Here is a 24,519-nt window from a genome sequence, read left to right on the forward strand (position 1 = left end):
TTCACGTGTGGGAATTTGTCAGGACCCCGACTCGATGTCACATCGATCTAGCCGGTAACACCTCATATCACTTTGCGGCCTCACGCACGGTATCCCCATGGGTGTCGCCTTACCTTTGCCCGGGACCGTTTGCGCCTTTTGGCTCACGTATATGATAGTGTTGCTAGCATCCATATGATAAGGAGCCCGGGCTGACATGGCTAGTCGTAAACCCAAAGTGGCACAGACTTACAGGGACAGGCATTCATGACCCAGCTTCGAACGTGTCGGTCATCAGCAAGTGGGTCCGGGCTGTAGCACTGGGCTAGCAGGACTCCGGTAAACCGGGCTGTAGCGGGCTAACAGGACTCCGGTACTCAAAGCGTGACATTTCCCCGAAGGGACAGACACAGGAACGAAGAAGGACACATGCCGGCCAGCCTAAGTGTTCCAGAGCAGTAGCAAGCTACCATGGCTCAGCGGTAACACTAGGAGACATTTCCCGGTAAGAGAGGCTACTAAAGATAAACAACTAGATAGTCAGATCCCACACATACCAAGCATTTCAATAACATACACACAATATGCTCGATATGTGCAATACAACATGGCATCACAAAATGACTCTACGACTCAAGTATTTTAATCAATAGGCTCCGAGGAGCGAGATATTACAAACAGGGGTCTCATGACCCAACAATCAGAACATACAAGTCAAAGCACAAGCGGAAGCTATCATGTCTGAGTACAGACATCTATAAATGAAAAGGGCTGAGAAGCCTGACTATTTATCAGATCCTGCCGAGGGCACAAGATCGTAGCTGAGGTATCAAGCTAAACGTCGAAGTCCACGCGGAACTACTAGTGAGACTGAAGTCTCTCTGCAAAACATAAAATGGGCAAACATGAGTACAAATGTACCCAGCAAGACTTACATCAGATCTATCTACATATGCCTCATTATCAACAAAGGGGATGGTGGAGTTTGACTGCAGCAAGCCAGCTTTGACTCGGTGGCTATCCTGAACTACGACTGCAAGTAACTCTTTGAGGTGGCGCACACGAGTCCACATATTCACCATATCAATACACCACTATGGATCCGCTCCCGTCTCCCTACGAGAACGCCATCCATAGCACTCACGCTTATCTTGCGTATTTTAGAGTATCCACTTTCACTTGTCTATGAACTGTACAAGGGGTCCACGTTTCCATATCCGAGGAATCCGGCTATTCGAATAGATGATGTTAACCCTGCAGGGGTGTACTTCTTCACACACGCTTTCGCCACTTACCGCCCTGTACACGTCATGTACCTCGGCAACCTTCAAGCGGAAGCCGGGCGAGGGAGTCGGCCACGACCTGACTAACCGAACAAGTCCCTAGTCCAGGTTTATCGCCTATTCGGGTTCCATCCGCAAGGAGATCCGGCCGGGGTGTCGCTCACGGCCCCAAACGATGTGTGCAGGGTTCCCAAGCCCACCAACCGGGTGCCACTTGGTACACCGTGCCACTGTGCCTAGTCTGTCCCAAGCCCACCTGTACCGGGTGCCACTTGGTAGACTACTAACACTACCTACAAACACCAGAAACTAGTTGCAACTCCTGGACAGAGATCATGTTGATTAATAAGTCGAGAGAGCTTGGAGCGCCCGGAGCCCAATGTGTGGTAGTAACTGATCATGGATCACAAACACAGAACTCAGTTCCTGAGGACGGCTGCAATGAGACAACCCACCATGTACTCCTACATGGCCTCTCACCGCTACCTTTACCAAATCGTGTTCACACACTTAGTTCACCCATAGTAGGACATGTTCACACGCCTCTGATTCATCCCCGATGAATTAGACCTGACTCAACTCTAAGCAATAGCAGGCATGACAACAAGCATGAATGAGTAGGCACATCAGGGCTCAAACAACTCCTACTCATGCTAGTGGGTTTCATCTATTTACTGTGGCAATGACAGGTCATGCAGAGGATAAAGGGGGTTCAACTACCGCAGTAAGTAACAGATGAATCGTTGTTGTCCTAATGCAGTAAAAGAGAGCAGGAGCGAGAGAGTGGGATTTTATCGGAAAGAACAAGGGGGTTTTGCTTGCCTGGCACTTCTGAAGATAACATTGAGTCTTCATCAGTGTCAACGATCACATCCTCGGTATCACGTCTATCGAGAGGGGACAAATACCGGCAACACAGAAGGAAACACAATCAATGCAATGCACGATATGATGCATGATCATGACATAGCAAAATGAATGTGTTTTGGGCTAATGCATCTAGCAACAAGTTAAATGAAGTTGTTTTGAATACAAGATTCAAATTCAAACTCCATATGTGATTATTTAAATGCCCTTTAATTGATTTGTGCTAAACAGCAGCTATAAGTTGTTCTAACATGCATGAAAATGGTACAGATGGATTCCTTGAATTTTTCTGATAATTTTTCATATATAATTTATTTCATTTGGAGTTACGGTTAATTTTCTATGATTTATTGAAGTTTTAGCTATTTTCTGGAATTTTCAGAATTAAATTAAATCCAGAAAATACTTATTGCGTCAGCCCCACGTCACAGTGATGTTAGCAGGGTCAACTGGGCGCCTCCAGGTCAAACCTGACCTGTGGGACCCATATGTCAGCGTCACAGGTTAACAGGGGGGGTTTATTTTAGTTTAATTAAGGATTAGGGCACTAGGGCCCACATGTCAGTGGCTCTGGGGTTAGATTAGGTGGTGATTAGCTTAAGCTAATCACCTGATGGCGGGGGCCCACCTGTCAATGTCAGCAGAGGGGGGGTAGTTAAAATAAAATAACTAAACTAATTAACAGGGGGGGCTGGCCCCACCTGTCATCGACCCAGAGAGGGGGGGGGGTGTCCCGCCGTGGTCAACGTGGTCAGACCCACCGGCGGCTTGACGCCGGCGAGGCCAGACGCGGTGGTGCGCGTCGGAAACCCACTACAGGGGCTCTTTTGGCGCGCAGGGAGCAGCTACGGGGAGAGGGTGGAGTGGCGCATCCAACGGTGGCGGTGGCGGAGGCTGGGGTGGCCGGAGCTGCCGGCGGCGAGCTCTTTTGCGGCGGCCGGAGCTCGGGCGAGGTCGGGGTTGGCGGTCGGGGGCACGGGAGGGGAAGCTAGTGGCGGCTACGGGCTCCTGGAGACGTGTTGAGTGCGGTGGTGTGCTCGGCTTCGAGCTGCAACCGCTCCAGCCACGGTGGTGACGAGGCACGGCGGCGGCGAGCTCTCGGGTCCGGCGGAAAGGCGGCTAGGGTACGGGAACGAGCGCGAGGAGGAGGGGGAATGGAAGAGTAGCTCACAGGGGTTGCAACGGTGGCCTCGGGGAGCTCGGGGAGGCACCGGAGCCGACGAATTTGACGAAGATGGCCGGCGGTCCCGAGGTTGAAGAAGCCGGCGGTGGCGACGTTGCAGGGGCTCCCGCGGTGCGCTTCTCGGCGAGGAGGAAGAGGTGGTCGAGGCGGATCTCCTGGGTACTTCGGGTGGCAGCGAGGAGCACGGTGGCTACGGCGAACGGCGTCGGCGACGACGAGCTCCGCTCGGGTGCGTGCAGGGAGGAAAACAGAGGAGAGAACGGGGTCCAGGGGAAGAGAGGGGAAAGTGAGAGGTGCAGGGGGCTGCGTGGCGTCGCGGGAGGGAACCAGGGGAGGAGGAGGCAGCCAGGCAGGGAGGAGGTGGCCGGGGCGCGTGGCCGCGCGCGTCGGGCGCGTGCCCGTCCTCCTGGCAGAGGAGGAAGGCGACAGGGGAGGGAGGCGGTGGTGGGCTGGGCCAGCGGGAGGAGCTGGCCAGCTGGGCCGGCTACAGGTAAGTGGCCCAGGTGGCCTTCTCTCTTTTATTTTTGTTCTGTTTTATTTTTTTTTCTATTTCTGCAATTTGTTTTTGATTTGTTTTAATATCAAATCATTTTATAAAATCCTGGAAATAATTATGGGTGCTTTCTGAATTATTCCAGTGACCCTTATCAATTTCCAACATTTATTTGAGCATTTAAATTATTTATAGTATTTAAATGCCCAAAGTCAAATACAATAAGATTTAATTCAAAAATCCAAAAATGACCTAAGGATATATTCATCATTTTTGGCAGAGGTTTCCACCTTAACCAGAAATCATGAACTTTTCTTAGGGGCCTTTTGGGTTTATTGAAAAGATTTTAACTCACCCTAGTTGAGTTGATTTAATGCTAGGGTTTGAACATCCCCATTTCAATTTTAGGCAAAATTTAAACATGATGCAACACATGACTAGCTAGCTCAGAGCATTACCAGAAGCTAGGGATGTGACAGAATTGCTCAACCTTGAGCGTTTGATCCACCATAGGTTCCAAGACATGGTTCACTCCTTGATGCATCAAAGAATAATTGTTAGACCTCCCTTGGTGAGTAGCATCATGATCAAACTTCCATGGCCTTCCCAAAAGAAGATGACAAGCTTGCATTGGCACCACATCACATACCACTTTGTCCACATAACTTCCAACTGAAAATTGCACCCGAGCATGATGTGTAATTTCAGCTTACCAACACCATTCAACCACTTAACATAATATGGTTGGGGCTGCCTCCATGTTGATATCCAAGAGCATGCACAAGATCACTATTGATGATGTTATTGTAGCTACCTCCATCAATGACTACCTTGCAGTTTTTTCCCTTAATCTTGCAAATGGTTTGGAACACATTTTGTCGCTGGCCCTTCTCAACAATAGGAGCATCATCATGAGCCACTTTGGATACCATGAGATTAACACCATATCCTCCATCTGAACTCAGAGGTGCTCCGGTCTCAAAAGTACAATATTTTGCATCTTTCTTCTTAGATTCAGATTTTTCACTTGAGTCATCGGTGGCATGTCCATCATTTGTGAGCAACACTTTCTTCCAATTAGGACAATTCTTCTTGAAGTGACCTCTACCCTTGCATGTATGTCATTGAATATTACTAATGCGAGTGGCAGGAGTATTGGAAGATTCAACCTTTGATGCATTAGCTTCTTTTGCAGTCATCTTGCTGTGTGAGTGAAAATCTGCAGCCTCTCCAAGTGCTTGATGTATAGGTTTGGCTACAATTTTGGCGACACTTTAGTTGCTGCTCTACACGAATAGCTTGGCACAAGTTCTTGCAAATCTTGACATGTAACCATCTCTATCCTTTCTTGCACATCTTCATTCAACCCATGAAAGAATCTTGACATTGTGGCCTCCTCTGGCTCATTCACCGCTGTCCTAATCATCAAAATCTCCATATCTTTATAGTACTCATCAACACTAGAGTTACCTTGGCACAATCGTTGGAGGTGATTGTATAAGGTTCTTGTGAAATGTTCAGGAACAAAACGTCTCCATAACATATTTTTCATTTGTACCCATGTCTCCGGACGACCTCTAGCACAACACAGTTGGTTCCACCAAATCAAAGCATATACGGTAAACTCAATGGATGCATATCATACCTTCTTCTCCTCTGTATAGCGGTGGCTATCAAAGATCTGATCCACGCGCATCTCCCACTCCAAATAATCATCAGGCTCGGTTTTCCATTGAATGATGGTATGGTAAGTTTGAATTTACCAATCCCATCACCTTCATGGTCACGATGAGCACGCATATGACCTCTTCCTCCCATGACAAAGCCTTCTTGGCCTTCTCTGCGACAATCATAATGAGCACATCATGGGCGAGGCTCATAGTAGTTTCGAGCATCATCAGAGTGGTCGCTCCAATGCTCTCCATGGTGGTCCTGCTGTATGGGGGGTTGTCGATGTCGACCCCATGCAACAAGTCCATCTCGTGGTGGAGACGGTGGCACCCAAGTAGCACCTCGCTGGTCGTGGCGAGCACGTCGAGGTGGTGCAGCATAGTAGCTATGAGCATCGCCCGAGTGGACATGGATGTGCTCTCCATGCCCCTCCTTAAGGTGGTGTTGGCCCTGATGTTCGGGGAGTTGTCAATGTCAACCCTGTGCAGCAAGCCTATCTCGACAGAGTTCCTCGGTGAGGGAGCTGATTCTCCATCCAAGTTGGTCTCCATGGCCGATATGTGCCTCTCCACCTTGTTCAACACAGACTCTCATGTATCCTCCAATGCCAACACATAGGTGTCTGCAAACTAGAATCATACACGGGAGGTGGCAGCTCCTCCATGAGGCGCCTACCTCCATGCACACCATCAACATTGATGGACCTCCATAAACGCATGGAAGCCTCTCAAGAACAAAATCAGTAAGAGAAAAAATAACACCGTGATCAACCCAAAGCTTTGATGCCAAGATGATGTGGGATGCCTCGAAAACGATCTTTCACATGACCGAGACGCCGCCATAGCCCCACGTACTGGACCAAGGCAGTCGGACCAAGGGTGCCATGAATATCGTGAACCTATGCCCTTCCAAGGAGTCCCTGGCACTGTAGGACCTTGAGAAGAGGTGTCTAGAGGGGGGGGGTGATTAGACACTAAGTACCAAAGTTGCAGTTTTTAACTTCTTTAAGTTTAAGTGGAGTTTAGGCACAAGTTTAACATTCACAACATATAGCAAGCAAGCATGCAAAGAGTATATGAGCAGCGGAAAGTAAAGCATGCAACTTGCAAGAATGTAAAGGGAAGGGTTTAGAGGATTCAAACACAATTGGAGACATGGATGTTTTTGCCGTGTTTCCGATAGGTGGTGCTATCGTACATCCACGTTGATGGAGACTTCAACCCACGAAGGGTAACGGTTGCGCGAGTCCACGGAGGGCTCCACCCACGAAGGGTCCACGAAGAAGCAACCTTGTCTATCCCACCATGGCCGTCGCCCACGAAGGACTTGCCTTACTAGTGGTAGATCTTCACGAAGTAGGCGATCTCCTTGCCCTTACAAACTCCTTGGTTCAACTCCACAATCTTGTCAGAGGCTCCCAAGTGACACCTAGCCAATCTAGGAGACACCACTCTCCAAGAATTAACAAATGGTGCGTTGATGATGAACTCCTTGCTCCTTTGCTTCAAATGATAGTCTCCCCAACACTCAACTCTCTCTCATAGGATTTGGATCTGGTGGAAAGAAGATTTGAGTGGAAAGCAACTTGGGGAAGGCTAGAGATCAAGATTCATATGGTAGGAATGGAATATCTTGGCCTCAACACATGAGTAGGTAGTTCTCTCTCAGAAATAGGATGATGGAAGTGTAGGTTCATTCTGATGGCTCTCTCCATGAATGAAGAGGAGGTGGAGGGGTATATCTAGCCTCCACACAAAATCTAACCGTTACACACAATTTACCAATCTTGGTGGGACCGAATCAACAAACTTGGTCAGACCAATTCAGTAAACAATGTGACCGTTAGGGTTTTCGGTGGGACCGAAATGCAACTCGGTAGGACCGATATGGTTAGGGTTAGGGCATAACGTAATCTCGGTGAGACCGATTACACAAACTCGGTGAGACCGATTTTGTTAATTAGCTAACCAGAGAGTTGGTCAGGCAAACTCGGTGGGACCGATTACTCAAACTCGATGGAACCGATTTTGGTAATAAGTTGACCAGAGAGTTTGCATTGTAATCTCGGTAGTACCGATTGCTCAAACTCGGTGAGATCGATTTTGATAATGGACATACACAGAGAGATTACAATCCCATCTCGGTGAGACCGAGATCCCTATCGGTGAGACCGATTTGCCTAGGGTTTGTGGCAGTGGCTATGACATCTGAACTTGGTGGCGCCGGATAGAAAGAATCGGTGGGGCCGAGTTTGACTTTAGGTTTAGGACATATGTGTGGAAGTGAGAAAGTAGTTGAGGGTTTTGGGGCATATCACTAAGCACTGTGGAGCAAGAAACTCATTAAGCAAGACCTCATCCCTCCTTGATAGTATTGGCTTTTCCTATAGACTCAATGTGATCTTGGATCACTAAAATGTAAAATGAAGAGTCTTGAGCTTGAAGCTTGAGCCAATCCTTTGTCCTTAGCATCTTGAAGGAGTTCCCACATATTTTAGTCCATGCCACTCCATTGTTGAACTTATCTGAAACATACTAGATAAAAGTGTTAGTCCAACAAGAGATATGTTGACATTAATTACCAAAACCACCTAGGGAGCACTTGTGTTTTCAATCTCCCCCTTTTTGGTAATTGATGACAACATACATCAAAGCTTTAGATAAAGTATAAAGAATAGCAAGTAAAGCTTTGGAAAGACATGTAACAAGCATAGGCTCCCCCTACATGTATGCAATCATGTGAATATGGAATATAGAAGCATGTGAGAGCATAACCATGACAGAGTAGGCAATGTGTTACATGTATCTTGGCCATATGCATCAGAGCAAAGAATATTAAAGAAAATACCTTCATGCCCATGAGTCCTTCTTGCAAACAGTATGTACATCAGCAAGAATTCCTCATACACATGATTGTGATGCATATACTTACCTTGTAGTCTTGAGTTGGCTTAGGATGGAATGAACCTGCGTAAACAAGGTTAGATAACACAGGTACATTTACTAGCCAGAGCAAACAGAAGAAACCGCAAGAATACCAAGACTGGGATGACATGTAGAGAGTGAGTACTAAGTACCACATTGGATTAGACATGTCCCCAAGAGTAAAGATATGCAATGAATTTACATGATTTATTTCCCTTAGATGTCTTGCTCCCCCTGAATCTAGCATGGGATACTGGGAGAAGATAGGGAACAGAAAATCAGAGCTGAAAGATATAGATGAACAGAGCTAATGCAAACTAATGCAAATAAGCACATATGAACATGTCTTTTCCCCTCAATAAGACATGTGGCATCTCTCCTCTTGAACACCAAGCATCTGGGATCCTTGAGAAATACTTTCTACTTGAGTATTATCTCCCCCTGGAGATCTCTTTCTCCCCCTGAGGAGGTGATTCTATCCCTCTCTGATGTGATCTCTCTAAGTGATAAGCTTTGATGTGATCTCTCTCTCCCCCTTTGACATCATTTTCCAAGAACGGTTTGATCCTTGAGTCACAACACAAAGTATTTATATAAATGTGATGCTTGTAGAGGACAAGATTCATTGAGTGGAGCTGGATCAGAAGAAACACAGAATAAGTGGCAAACTATTTTTCCTGTTGTGAAATCGGTGGCACCGAGTGGTATGCTTCGGTTGTACCGAAAGGATTCGGTTGGACCGAAAACAACAAGTTGGTGAAACCGAGTTCATCGCAGAGAAAACACTTGTCCCCTCAGCTCACTAGACTAGTAGGATCTCACAAAGATTTGCAAGGAATTTACTGAATGATATGCAATGAATTGGATGCAGAAAATGCAGAGCAAACAGAAAGAAATCTAGATGAAGTTTTTTTTGAAAGGGGAAACAAATATGCATGAGACAAATGCAAAAACACAGAAAAGAACACAAGAGAACTTCATCTAGAGATGGTCGGCGACAAAGTCACCTATGTTAGAGTATATTGACTTAGGAGTCAAGTGAGATCACTTGATCATAGGTCATACTCATCGTTTAAGATCAAAATGGGGTTGCCACTTTTCGTTTAAGCATCTTGATGTATTCACATCTTGTCGAGTTACTTTAGCTCATGTCTTGGAGTAAAGCTTCTCTAAGATGGAATAACATACCTTGGTCGATGGTGTTGAACATGTAGTTGAACTTATGTGGGTTGCTCAAGGTTGATGTAGCTCATCAAGAGTTGGGAGCACCACTTGGAATTTGAGTCCATCTACCTACATGGGTTAGTTCTTGCAAGGAAGAGCACTTGTGTATCCAAAAATGAAAATCATGAAGCTCAACATAGAATTTGTCAAAGGATATGTTTGAATGGTTTCGTGCTTCCTTGTCTTCAACCACCATTGTGTAGAGACTTGGTGATGTAGAGATCGCTCAAGATATGAGTAGGTTACAATCTCATGGAATTTGATTCAACCAAGTACCTACATGGGTTAGATAACATGCAAGATACAAATATATCCAAGACATAAGATTTTCATCATAAGAGAAATATCAAGGATTAGTCATAAGCTCATGTCTTGCATGTATCCAATGGAGTTTCTACTCCAAGTTTGAAGCATCAATGATGTTCAATTCTCCTCTCAACCTGCAAAACACTTTCTCATCAAGAGGTTTAGTGAATATATCCGCTAATTGCTTTTCGGTGCGAACATGCTTAAGATCAATGTCACCCTTAGCAACATGATCTCGAATGAAATGATGACGAACTTCAATATGCTTAGTTCGAGAATGTTGTACGGGATTATGACCAATTTTGATAGCACTTTCATTGTCACAAAGCAATGGAACATGTTTCACATATATCCCATAATCTTTAAGAGTTTGGGTCATCCAAAGTAATTGAGCACAACATGAACCAGCGGCAATGTATTCCGCTTCGGCGGTGGATAAGGATACCGAGTTTTGTTTCTTGGAGGACCAAGACACAAGAGATCTACCAAGAAATTGACAAGTACCCGAAGTGGACTTTCTATCAACTTTGTCTCCGGTATAGTCCGAGTCGGAGTAGCCAACAAGATCGAAAGAGGCCCTCTTGGGATACCAAATGCCAAAATTTGGTGTATGGATTAAGTATCTCACTATCCTTTTCACGGCCTTAAGATGACATTCTTTAGGAGCAGCTTGATATCGTGCACACATGCACACACTTAGCATGATATCGGGACGTGAAGCACATAGATATAACAATGAACCAATCATAGAGCGATAAACCTTTTGATCAACCGGTTCACCATCTTTGGTCAAGTCAAGATGTCCACTAGTAGTCATGGGTGTAGACATACCTTTGCATTCTTGCATATTGAACTTCTTGAATAAGTCCTTGGTGTACTTCGTTTGAGAAACAAAAGTACCTTCCTTAGTTTGCTTGATTTGCAACCCAAGAAAGAATTTGAGTTCACTCATCATAGACATCTCAAACTTCTCCGACATTAGCTTCCCAAACTTTTCACTAAAATGAGGGTTAGTTGAACCAATATAATATCATCAACATAGATTTGGCACACAAATAGTTCTCCATTAACCCTTTTAGTAAAAAGTGTGGAATCAATTTTCCCAATTTCAAAGCCTTTTTCAATAAGGAACTTGGTCAAGCATTTATACCACGCTCTAGGAGCTTGTTTAAGACCATAAAGGGCTTTGTGAAGTTTGTAAACATGATTTGGTTTCTTAGGATTGACAAAGCCGGGAGGTTGCTTAACATAAACTTCCTCCTCTATTTCACCATTTAGAAAAGCACTTTTAATGTCCATTTGGTACAAGGTGATATCATGATGATTAGCATAGGCAAGTAAGATGCGAATGGACTCAAGTCTAGCAACGGGAGCATAAGTCTCACCATAGTCCATACCTTCGACTTGTGTGTAGCCTTGGGCGACGAGACGTGCTTTGTTGCGAACTACTTGTCCATCTTCATCTTGCTTGTTGCGAAACACCCATTTGGTACCGATGATGTTGTGGTTGTTGTCGGGCTTCTCAACCAATGTCCAAACTTGGTTCCTCTCAAAGTTGTGTAGCTCTTCATGCATAGCATTTATCCAATCCGGATCTTCCAATGCTTCTTCGACCTTCATAGGTTCAATGCTAGAGATGAAAGAATAGTTTTCACAAAAGTTAGCTAAACGAGTTTTAGAGCGAGTGATTCTCCCGGTTTGAATATCATTGTAGATTTGCTCGACGGGATGGTCTTTAGCAATTCTTGCTCGAACTCGTGAAAGCTTTTGCTTGGTTCTTGGTTGAACTTCTTCTTCATCTTGTTCTTCTTCTTGGCCTTCTTCATTGTTGGCGTTGTCGTTCTCTTGTCGTGGTGGAGAAGGAGGTTGTTGACGTTCATCTTGATGCACTTCCTCGTTTTCTTCATCTTGGTGTGTCCCACTTGTGGATGCTTCCGTATCAACTCTTGGTTCACCTTGTCGTGAAGTAGAAGCTTCCACTTGGACGGATGAGGTACTCTCCTTCACCTCCGTTGGACGGACCTTGCCAATAGACAAGTCTTGGATTGCTTCCGAAGGATCTTTGTCTCCTACATCAATTGGCAATTGCTCTACTTGCGAGCCGTTAGATTCATCAAACTTCACATCTACTGTCTCTTCAACCTTTTGGGTGAAATTGTTGTAGACATGGTAAGTGTGAGAGTTTGAGCCATAACCTAGTAGGAAACCTTCATGAGACTTAGGAGAAAATTTAGAACGACGATGCTTATCAAGAATGTAGCACTTTGAGCCGAATACTCGAAAGTATCCAACTTGGGGTTTGTTACCAGTGAGGAGCTCGTATGCCGTCTTGCCAAGTAGCTTGTGAAGATACAAGCGATTTGTTGCATGACAAGCTGTCTCAACCGCTTCTGCCCAAAAGTGCTTCGGTGTCTTGTACTCATCAAGCATCGTTCTCGCCATTTTGATGAGCGTCCGGTTCTTCCTCTCAACAACTCCATTTTGTTGAGGTGTGTACATAGCCGAAAACTTGTGTGAAATCCCTTCTTCGTCAAGAAAGGTGTCCACATTTGCGTTCTTGAACTCCGTTCCATTGTCACTGCGAACCTTCTTGATCTTCACTTCAAATTGATTTTGGGCCTTCCTAGCGAAGTTTTTGAAGATCTTTTGGACCTGTGATTTATCATCAAGAAAGAACACCCACGTAAATCTTGAAAAATCATCAAATATAACTAGACCAAAAGAATTTCCACCGAGACTCTTGTAAGAGTTGGGACCAAAGAGATCCATGTGAAGTAGCTCGAGTGGCCTCCTTGTGGTCATGATGTTCTTCACGGGATGCCTTCCTCCAACCTATTTACCTGCTTGACAAGCACTACAAAGTCTATCCTTATCAAATATGACATCGTTAACACCAAGGATATGATTCCCTTTAATAAGCTTGTCAAGGTTTCGCATACCAACATGACCTAGTCATCTATGCCATAACCAACCTTTTGAGGATTTAGCAATGAAGCAAGTTTTAGGTTGAGCCTTTTTAGTGAAATCAACAATGTATAGATCACCTCTACGTATACCGGTAAAGACCATTTTATGATTGTCTCGACGAAACACTTGGCAATCTACTTCAGTAAATAGGACATTGAAACCGAAATCAGCAAGTCTAGATACTGAAAGTAAGTTGTAACCAAGAGATTCAACAAGCATAACATTTTGTATAGAGCTATCATGTGAGATGGCCACCTTACCGAGGCCAACCACCTTACCCTTTGAGTTGTCACCGAAAGTGACATACTTTCGAGGACTATCATTTTCAGCAAGCTCACGAAACATGTCTTTATCTCCGGTCATGTGATCGGTACATCCACTAGCAAGAACCCATTCCTTTCCTCCTGACATATATCCCCGAAGATTTGCCATAAGACCAATGTGTCTCATTGCATCATCAAGATCGAAGTCACTATCATCATCGTCATCATAGTATCCATGTTCAACATCGTCATGTGGTAGATCAAGTCCTAGAGAGGGTAATTCGTTAGAGTGAGCTTGACAATGATCTTGCTTATGAATTCTTATAGCTTCGGAAATAATATCACTAATAATCCCAACATCTCCTTTGGCACGCATAAGATTTGTAAGTTCAAATAGACGATCACCAAACATAGGATCACTAGTATTCATCTTACTCAAGGATATAGACTTATGGAGAATTTCATCTAGACTTTTCAAGGAATAATTTGGAAAGCGTTCCTAAAGAAATTTCCATATAGTGTAGGCACACTCAAGAGTAGGCAAGTTTATAATCAAGTTTCTAGGCAAGCCTCTAGTGATAAGATTAACAGTTCTAAGATTCCTAATCATGTCAATTGACTCATCAAGAGTAGGATGCATAGGATCAACATGAGGTGCACAAGGGCTAGCAATGTACTTGTTCAAATGATATTGATTGAAAATTACAAGCATCTCATTTTTCCACTCATGAAAATACTCTCCATCAAGAATAGGCACTCTATGTCTAAGACTCCCCAAAGTAGACTCATCCATCTTCCTCCAATGGTGATTAAACCAAGGCAATGGAGACCAATGCTCTGATACCACTTGTAGGACCTTAAGAAGAGGTGTCTAGAGGGGGGGGGTGATTAGACACTAAGTACCAAAGTTGTAGTTTTTAACTTCTTTAAGTTTAAGTGGAGTTTAGGCACAAGTTTAGCATTCACAACATATAGCAAGCAAGCATGCAAAGAGTATATGAGCAGCGGAAAGTAAAGCATGCAACTTGCAAGAATGTAAAGGGAAGGGTTTTGGAGGATTCAAACGCAATTGGAGACACGGATGTTTTTGGCATGGTTCCGATAGGTGGTGCTATCGTACATCCACGTTGATGGAGACTTCAACCCACGAAGGGTAACGGTTGCGCGAGTCCACGGAGGGCTCCACCCACGAAGGGTCCACGAAGAAGCAACCTTGTCTATCCCACCATGGCCGTCGCCCACGAAGGACTTGCCTCACTAGCGGTAGATCTTCACGAAGTAGGCGATCTCCTTGCCCTTACAAACTCCTTGGTTCAACTCCACAATCTTGTCGGAGGCTCCCAAGTGACACCTAGCCAATCTAGGAGACACCACTCTCCAAGAAGTAACAAATGGTGCGTTGATGATGAACTCCTTGCTCTTGTGCTTCAAATGATAGTCTCCCCAACACTCAACTCTCTCTCATAGGATTTGGATCTGGTGGAAAGAAGATTTGAGTGGAAAGCAACTTGGGGAAGGCTAGAGATCAAGATTCATATGGTAGGAATGGAATATCTTGGCCTCAACACATGAGTAGGTAGTTCTCTCTCAGAAATAGGATGCTGGAAGTGTAGGTTCATTCTGATGGCTCTCTCCACGAATGAAGAGGAGGTGGAGGGGTATATATAGCCTCCACACAAAATCTAACCGTTACACACAATTTACCAATCTCGGTGGGACCGAATCAACAAACTTGGTCAGACCGATTCAGTAAACAATGTGACCGTTAGGGTTTTCGGTGGGACCGAAATGCAACTCGGTAGGACCGATATGGTTAGGGTTAGGGCATAACGTAATCTCGGTGAGACCGATTACACAAACTCGGTGAGACCGATTTTGTTAATTAGCTAACCAGAGAGTTGGTCAGGCAAACTCGGTGGGACCGATTACTCAAACTCGATGGAACCGATTTTGGTAATAAGTTGACCAGAGAGTTTGCATTGTAATCTCGGTAGTACCGATTGCTCAAACTCGGTGAGACCGATTTTGATAATGGACATACACAGAGAGATTACAATCCCATCTCGGTGAGACCGAGATCCCTATCGGTGAGACCGATTTGCCTAGGGTTTGTGGCAGTGGCTATGACATCTGAACTTGGTGGCGCCGGATAGAAAGAATCGGTGGGGCCGAGTTTGACTTTAGATTTAGGACATATGTGTGGAAGTGAGAAAGTAGTTGAGGGTTTTGGAGCATATCACTAAGCACTGTGGAGCAAGAAACTTATTAAGCAACACCTCATCCCTCCTTGATAGTATTGGCTTTTCCTATAGACTCAATGTGATCTTGGATCACTAAAATGTAAAATGAAGAGTCTTGAACTTGAAGCTTGAACCAATCCTTTGTCCTTAGCATCTTGAAGGAGTTCCCACATCTTTTAGTCCATGCCATTCCATTGTTGAACTTATCTGAAACATACAAGGTAAAAGTGTTAGTCCAACAAGAGATATATTGACATTAATTACCAAAACCACCTAGGGAGCACTTGTGCTTTCAGGCACACGGAACGATCTTGTCGACATCGCTTCGGGATGTGGCCGAAGATCTGGGGGCATATTCCGCAATAGACTTCCCATTGAGCCATGGGTCTATCCAGAAGTGGCAAGAGTTATCGTCGCCCAACAACCAGGGAGTAGAGGCGTGGAAGATCTGCGATGCCTACGGATCGGAGGGGAGGTGAATATGACTGGAGCTCTAGCGTTTCTAGCGACCAATAACCAGGAAGTTCATCTTCTCGATCAAGGGACTCGAGCTCTGGTATTTCTCACATACCATGATCTCTTGCAACAAATTGAGCGATGATGGACCTATAGGAGCTCCTATCATGCGCCTAGCGCGGTAGCGAGCAAACGCACGATATGTTGTGGTGGGAGTTAGTTTTTTTTTTGAGGAACCGGTAGAAGCATTGCCTTTCCATTTAGACGAAATAGAGGGTTTATGTACATAGGTGCCAATTTTTGAAGGGGAACTGGCGAAACCCACAATGGGACCGACACTAGATTACAACTCAACCAATACCCACTGTGTTCTGGGCCCGGCCATAGAACATTTCCTTCTGCTTGATCTTAAATTTTCATGCATTAAGAAATGTTTGCACATCTTAAAATATTCATGAATTTAAATTATGTTTGTCAATTTTTTTAAAAGATTTTTATTCAAGGAAATAAAACTACTCATGAATTTAAAAAGGTGTTAATGTTTCTAAAAATGTTCATACATTAAGAAATGCTTTCACATATAATATTATTTTATTTTATTATTTTTTGAAATGTAGAAAAAGGGAACACACGTAAAGAAAAGAAAAAAGCAGTTTTTGAAAAGCGGAACATAAATAAAAAAGAGGTTTGGATCGCTCCATTATACTCATCAACAATCACGGTCCACGCACCAAAAACAAAAGGAGGTTTGGATTGATTCTCCTGCATACCACGTCTCGCGTTGAATTTCAGCCGACCTTCATATCTGCAATCAAAGCACTCCGTCTAAATCCAGAAAGTTGGTTCGTAACTTAAAATTAGGAAAGTTCTCACAAAATGAAGGAAAGCCACAACCCACCAGCACCCCGCCCACAGCCCAAAAATTCGAGCTGCCGCCCCACCCGACCCGCCAAGCCGCAGGGCCAAGCTCGCCGCCACGTCAGCGATCCGCGGCATCGCTCTCGCGGATCCCCATCTCGACCGTCCACCGCATCCGCATCGAACGGCAGGCAGACGCCTCCTCCAACCCCTCTCCCCTTTAAAGCACCCCTCGCCCCTGCCCGCAAATCACAACACCAACCACCAACCACCACCGCTCCTCCAATCCCACATTCGCTCATCAGCAGCTCGAAGCGGATCGTCGGCGACCATGTCCGGGCGCGGCAAGGGAGGCAAGGGGCTCGGCAAGGGCGGCGCCAAGCGCCACAGGAAGGTGCTGCGCGACAACATCCAGGGCATCACCAAGCCGGCCATCCGGAGGCTCGCTCGGAGGGGCGGCGTGAAGCGCATCTCGGGCCTCATCTATGAGGAGACCCGCGGCGTGCTCAAGATCTTCCTCGAGAACGTCATCCGCGACGCCGTCACCTACACCGAGCACGCTCGCCGCAAGACCGTCACCGCCATGGACGTCGTCTACGCGCTCAAGCGCCAGGGCCGCACCCTCTACGGCTTCGGCGGCTAGGCTCGTCCTCGCCCTCCTGCATATCCCAAAAAGTTTGATATGAATGCGACTTGTTTAGTTCCGTACTTCCTCTGTAGTTCGAAGTGAATCGTGAAACAAAGCTATTCGCATCCGGAGTTGGAAATCAAACCTGTGTCTGTGCAAATACTGTGTTTCTGAATTTTGTCTTGTTGGTTGGCCTGCTACATATCTGTTGTGCGATTGCTGTTTCTTCTGTGATGCAAAATTGTGTGCGCTTTGGAGTTAGATTTTACCAGTAGACCCTGACGAATTGTACTTGGTTGTGCAACAATTATTTATGGCCGAATCATGAACATCATTTCCTCTGTGTTTGCTATTTGATTCGATGTGTTTGTACTGGGCAGAATTGGTGTTCCTTCTGTTGTGCAACGCTGTAATTGAGATGGAATTTGTCTGCATTTCATGCATCCAGTCTTAGATTGATTTGTTAGGCTGTTCACAATGGGGAGGAACTTAGGAGTAACATCACACACTCCAATACAACTTTGCTTATGTGACACATATTTAATGAAGAGAGAGGTGCTTGTGGTAACTAGCTAAGTTACCGGAACATCACACACTCCAAGAAACAATGAGTCTATAACCTAATAAATTCATCGTTGCATGACACTACATAGATGTTCCTACCCACTATGGAGGCAGTAACATAGTCTAGGGAAGTGTGTAAGTTACTAGCTTATGTTCTTGCCCATTGTGACCAGCCTTATGCTCACCAGAGTTCGAGCTGTGCAGCAAATTAGCCTGAAACTCTCACAGCTACCAACTCATGATGTGGTTACTGTTAACTGCTACTGTAAGTTAATCAGAATAATCTTTTCTGTGTTATCTCTGTCGATTTATAGTCACTCAGAAACCTTTTCAATTGCTTGAACGGTGATTCCATGTGCATAATTTGCTAGTAATACACATACGTGAAACCCCCTTCTGCAGTGGCAGCAACAACTACATCCTTCAGAGGAATTGGCCGTCTTCATTTTGCTATCTCAAAGGAGGATGTGGATGAGTTTACAGTGACAATGATTCACTGCAAATCCTGCGGAAATCAGTTAGCCGATGTGTTCAAGGCCAGTGCTTTAGTAGGTCTCATTCGCTGTATTCAAACGATTTTGCATTTGTGAGGTGTCAACAAAAAGTGAAAAACTGAACAATGAAAACAAAGGAAGGGGTGCAATGATGCATTGGATCTCTTATGCATTACATTCAGATATCCAAAGCAGCTCAAATAACAGAGTAGTAATCTGTCCTGAGAAGACATGATGCAGATTACAAAACCATCATCCGGTCAGAACGGCGATGTATCAGGTATACCAAGTTAGATTGATATTGGTATTCACACGAATTAGTAGTCCTTGTTGTTTGGCTTTGAAGTATATTTGTGTATAAAAGAAGTCTTTATATCAGACAATAAACTGAAGATACATCATTTTGAAAGATATAATATTCACAGTATCTCAATACATTTTTCTCTACGACGCCAACAGCTTTGGCCCCCTCCCCCATGAACAACTTCAGAATGCCTTTATGAGACTGAACGCCTGATACAGGGAGGTGACTGAATATGGCAAACATGTTGCAAACACGCTGAAGAGATAGACACACAAGTACCGACGTAGACAACAAAAAGACCCTCCCATTTTGTACTATCAACACAACCAAAATTTGACACTTCTATTTAAAGTATACATGTACACCGGCAATAGTTAAGAAATGAAAAATCATTATCAAGTATGGACAGTGAGATGACTGAAGCAGCACAGAGATGGCAAGTTCCCTTGAGAAGCTTCGATTCACAGCATCCCCAGTCCGGAACAGAGTAGAGCAACCATGCTTTTCAAGGCACACAATACAGCAGTTCAGATTCCTGTCATTGAGCAAAGGGAACACCGGAGTCGTCGGATGAGGGCTGTAGCGCATTGATCTTGATAACATATTTCTTTCGACTAGATATGCTGCTGACCTCTGAGCTCGCGAGTGTGTCATCTGAGCTATGATACAAGGCAGAGTCCTCGTCGTCATAAGCGTTACCGATATGGCCATTGCACTTGCGGCAGAGCAATCGTGTTCTCCTTCTGAAGAAACCCCAGGAAGACCTTGAGCGGAAGTACGGCGTGCAGCTCACTTCGTCGGTTTGCGTGAACCGGTTCTCGTCGACTGCGAAGAATGAGACGACGCCTTTCCTGATCTGCTTTCCGTACTTGGATCCAATGTTGGCCGTGTTCCGTGTGGAGGAGCTCAAGTTCAATGCGTAGCCACAGTATCCACAGCTGTCATGAAGAAACAAAGAACACACATTATCAGACTGAACATAGAAACCTGAAACTACCATCCTACTGCTTTGACAAGAACGTCGTATTCGCGTATAATGACAATTCCGTGTTTTTCTGTATGCTTTGACAAGTTCAAATTATGTCCCACAGAATTTATTATATCCATGTCGAATCAGCTATCAAGATGTAGCTATCACCAGGCAATTTGGCTGTGCGCATCCTACATATGCCGAAGCCGGGTGCCGCTCAATGTGTTGTGTATCTGCTTGATGCTACATTTTGGGCTAATAGAAGTGCCGTTTATCGAAGAAAAAGCTATCAACAGGCAATATCCTTCTGCACTCAAAACGTAACATTTATTTTTAACGAAACACAGAGATGCTGCTTTTCATTCATGTATAAGATAAGAGGAGAAGCCTCAAAGGGGATTACATGTCAAAACCGTACAGAAAACAAAAGAGGGAAGGCTACATCGGACTAATTCACTTAACACCTCTTATCCCATCCGTGAGTCAGATGTTGGAAGAAACAGAGGGCCAACTATGATCATTTCACTTCAGTATTCTGAAGAAACAGACGTTCTAGGAGCCAGAACTAACTAGAAGCAACAAAAGATTGAGTATCCATCCATGATGTACCAACTGAACCCAGCAACATCGCATCAGTAATCTTAAATTGACCTTAGTGGACGGTAAGTAGCACAGACTTTTGAGAACAAACACAGGAAGAGGCAAGGCCAAGGTCAAAGACCAAACAAGATTGTCGATCCTAGGGTTCGTTCAACTGTAGGTTCCCTGACCCAATATAATAAAGCAGCCGGAAGAGAGCCACAGGAAGGAAATCGGCGAACCTGTAGGCGACGTCTTTGGCGGAGTAGCAGCCGTCGAGGGCCCTCGCCATGCCTCCTGAATCCCGATCGATTTGGGGAAAGTGCCGGCCAGCAGGGAGGGAGGTAGTAGAAGGGAGAAGCGGGGGTCTCTGCTCTGCTCTTTTGATTGGGAGCTGGCTGGGACGGCGAAGCGGGCAACGGTCTCCGCGGAAGGCACGCAGGCAGGTTTGGCGACCGCGCCGCGCTGCTTCTCTTTTCTTTTTCTCCTTTTCTTCGTGCCCTTTTGCGCACGTCGTGGCGGGCGGGTGGGGTTGCGTTGCTCTCGCGTCGTTGTTGCCATGCCAGCAACGTGGCCAGCGGCGTGATTGATTGCTGCCGCGTCTGTGATGTGATCAGGTGAAGGCTGGCGGTGCCTCGTTCGTTGTGTTTGCGTGCTGCCAAGCGTTGCGGCTGTCTCCGTTCAAACTTCAAAGTCTGTATCCTTTCAAAAGAGATTTTTTTTTTCCAAAGTCTGTATGTTGTGCTGCTGCCGGCTGTGCTCTGTTTTTTGGGCGATGCTTCAGACAAACCAGGCACCGTTTTTTTTCCCTTTTCGAATTGAACTAGGCACTGGTTTTGACTGTAATAAACCAGAGCTGATGGTCTGCTTCGGGACGGATAGCCCACCAGGCATGGTGCTAGTCAGCATCATCAGGACTAATTACCTCAATCAAAACACGTACAGTTTTCCTACCCTAGCCGCCGCCACGCCAGGCGACTAGGGAGGCGATTTTCTTCCTCCGATCTCAGCCGGCCAGGGCGTTGGCCCCCTCTCCCTCCGGCTGCTCCGGCGGCGGGAGGGAGGGGGGACCCCATTCCTCCGTTCTGTAGTTAGGTTTTGGATTTGTAGGTCATGGTGCGCCATTGGGGTGGTGGGAGCGGTGCCCGGACGAATAAATCTGCCTCAGCTTCACTCCCACACCGGCGGTGCCGTTGATGGCGGCATCTCGGAGTTGATGGCATCGCGTGATTGCCGATCCTTCAGATCGGCTGTGTTAGGGTTCATGGGGTGATGTTGGCGAGGCGGCGGCAGCGACTTCATCAGGTGTGTCTCTCCTTCTGCTCTGTCCCCGTTGCTGTGGCGTTGTCTCGACGTCATGGTGGAGCAGGGAGGTTTTGTCATCCAGGAGTACGTGCAGACGGTTGTTTGCGCAAGTGACAGCTGGAAGATGGTGCATCCCGTGCTGGGTTTGTGGTTGGTGGCTGACAGTTCTGGTTTCCTCCTTCGACGTCGTTGGCGTGCGGTGGTGTCAGATCTAGAGTTCGATGGCGTGTCCGGGGACATGTTGCCCCGGTCTGATTCTTTCAACGGCAATGTTTTTGCTTCTGGCAAACTACTTTCGAGGTCCGTAAAGCTGCTGATCAGCGATGGAGCCGCGTCGAGCTCGGGTGAAGAGGTGATCTGTTTTCTTTTTCTTTGGTGGTCGCTTCGGTGGTGTCGGAGGAGAGGAACAGGCGCTGGTATTATGCATAGGATTATCCTATCTTTTCAGTACTGTAATGTCGGTGCTTACGTGCCTTGTAACTGGATCTTTATTTTATAAATGAGACACGTATTACCATGCAATTTTTTTACCTCAATCAATGTTTAAGGACACGTGGCTCCGTCGCCGTAGCCCGTCCAGATAAGGCATGCGTTGCTTTTCTTCGTGGCTTGGATTGGTTGTGCGTCTTTCTCCATGCGATGATTCTCACGATCAAATGGCCCACGTCACAGGATTGCTCTTTGCTATACCATGATAGCGTTAGGGGTGGCATATAGCCCATTAATTTTTGCAAGAGATACGGCTAAGAGCTTTATCAAAGGGAAAATGACAAAGTGGTTTGAGAGATTAGGTGACTTCAGCATGGGGGTAGCATCTATGATAACCACAATGTTTTTTTGGGTGCTTAGGGTTGTGCTCGTGGAGGGCAACAATGGCGGCGAAGAGGAGCGTTGCAGGGGGTCAAAAGTGAGGGGAGGCGAGGGGCGGAGCCACGATTTGGGCATGAAGGGGGCAAGCAAGATAATTTTCGTTTTAGAGACACAATACAAAATATACTCTCGAAATTGTACCATGATTTCTCTTATATTTTGTGCTTCCAATTCTAGTTTGTCATGAAATTTCTAGTGATACCACAATATGCTGATCATCTGTTTGCGTAGCAACTGGATTGTGGTTAGAAATATCATCTACAATGGGTTGCCCCTCAAGTTGGCTTGCGTCTCAATAATATTTGAGCACTTGAAAAAAAATGATTTTTTGTTTTATTTTATTTTGTTGTTGTTCTTCCTCCTCATCCACCAGTTATTGAAACATTAAACAATGAGTGATATTAGATTTCTAAATCACAATCTTACTGCATCTAATTAGTAAACTGAGCATTGCTTCAAACGAAGTGTACTAATTCATAAAGATTTAACAGTGACGTACATTGATTCTTTGAAATTAACAGGTTGATGTATGATGCCGGTGAAGCGGATAAGCAGGTATGGTCTCTCTCGTGGATTCAATTAAGGATGGAGTAGAGCACTGGCCCCCTCCGCGGCTCATCCCCACGACGACGGTAGCAGCGAGAGGCGACGGGCGACGGCGCGGGACGTTCGGAGACACCAGACCTAGAAGCCATGAATGTGATTACGGGAAGGATAGGAAATTTTCCTACTTGATCTAAAAACTGCACATAATTTAGGCCTTTGGGCTGGAAAGTCCCGATGTCATTAGTGTGACTACTTCCCCTTTGGGCTAGAGTAGTAATACTACCTGGCAACGAAACTTTACGGGGGGGGGGGGGGGGGGGGGGCGAGGCGATGGGGGATGTCTGACCCAAGGAAGGGTAGACATGAAAAAGAGGAATGTGGCGGTGGCATTGAGGTGCAAGCTAAGCTTTTGGTGTTGAGTCAGGCGCCTACCAGCCAACCACCTCCAACGCCTCCAACAGACCTTAGAACACAACCGGGGATGGTGATACAAAGGATCAAAGACAATGAAGACAATGCGAACCAGCACAACCCACATCAGAGAGAACCCCTCCCCAGATCAACCTATGCACATGCTCTCCGCCGCACAACACAACGAGCTTCACGAACTAGGCCGCTAAGAGCATCTACAATCGGACTACTTATATTTTCCCCAAACGTCCGGGCGAATAGCCCGGCCACGGCTTGCACGGGAGAGAGAAGGAGAAAAGCCACCCAACTCTACCTCCACATTGTCCTCATATGTTCGGGATGTCTGCAGATCCTCATGTCCACATCATATATGGGGAGGATATGAGGATGTCTGGATGTGTCCGGACAGTCCTCCATGTAGGATGCAGCCCACCCAGAATCACCTTTTCTCTTTTTATTTTTTTCTCTCTCCACCCCACCAATCACATGTATTTGAATGGACAGTTTGGGAAGAAAGTAAGGGGCATGCATGCACATATGGAGGCTTGAAACGGATATGCCCAAACATTGACTGGACGTGAGCGCAATGGTTTGAGGTGCCAAATTTGACTATTGTGGTTGTAGATGCCCTAAGACAACAAGTGCGAGTCCAACATTTCTCGTAAAATATCTCCCCTAAAATCCCATATGGGATTCCCGCTCAATCTGATAGCACCACTAAGTCTGTAATGCCATTGTTCGACTAAAAATCTATATTCATAATTTAATCCCCACAATAGGAAGCAAAACAATACTTCTCCAATGGTCAAAGAGAAGCAAATACAACGAGAGTGCAAATACCAGATAGCAATAGCAGAGTACAGACAACATCAACCTTTTCTTCTACCATCGCTGAAAAGCACGCTGTGCCACCGCGCCTCTATGAGAGGTTGTTTGAATCTTTGCCATTGATTTGGTTAAAATACATGGAATTGGGAGTGGAGCGAACATGTTGATTGAGTTGGAGTTTTTGTTCAGCGGATAATTTCATAGGTTCTTGAATAATTTTTTTGGACGCAAGTCCATGTATAAGCTTTTTATTCATTGTCACAAATGCGGCAATGGCCTTTTCTAGTGTCTACAGTATCTATAAAC

General features: G+C 45.6%; 2 protein-coding genes across 3 annotated transcripts; one reads left to right on the plus strand and one right to left on the minus strand.

The window, feature by feature from the left end:
- The first annotated feature begins 16,954 nt into the window (after positions 1-16,954).
- LOC123136541 (histone H4) lies at positions 16,955-17,486 on the plus strand. Its single transcript, XM_044555945.1, has one exon. The coding sequence runs from the start codon at positions 17,046-17,048 to the stop codon at positions 17,355-17,357; it is 312 nt and encodes a 103-aa protein (XP_044411880.1). The 5' UTR covers positions 16,955-17,045; the 3' UTR covers positions 17,358-17,486.
- Positions 17,487-18,750: 1,264 nt separating this feature from the next.
- Positions 18,751-20,701, minus strand: LOC123136524 (uncharacterized protein At4g08330, chloroplastic). 2 transcript variants are annotated; one of them, XM_044555934.1, is made up of 3 exons: positions 20,496-20,701; positions 19,336-19,642; positions 18,751-19,239 (listed from the first exon to the last, which is right to left on the minus strand). In XM_044555934.1, exons 1-3 carry the CDS (start codon positions 20,543-20,545, stop codon positions 19,210-19,212), a joined length of 387 nt encoding a protein of 128 aa, XP_044411869.1. In that variant the 5' UTR covers positions 20,546-20,701; the 3' UTR covers positions 18,751-19,209. The 2 variants fall into 2 exon arrangements, with proteins under 2 accessions (XP_044411869.1, XP_044411861.1); XM_044555926.1 differs by having other exon boundaries at positions 18,751-19,642.
- Between the last annotated feature and the right edge of the window lie 3,818 nt (positions 20,702-24,519).

This window comes from Triticum aestivum, chromosome 1B (genome assembly GCF_018294505.1).
Source record: "Triticum aestivum cultivar Chinese Spring chromosome 1B, IWGSC CS RefSeq v2.1, whole genome shotgun sequence".
Classification (NCBI taxonomy): domain Eukaryota; kingdom Viridiplantae; phylum Streptophyta; class Magnoliopsida; order Poales; family Poaceae; genus Triticum; species Triticum aestivum.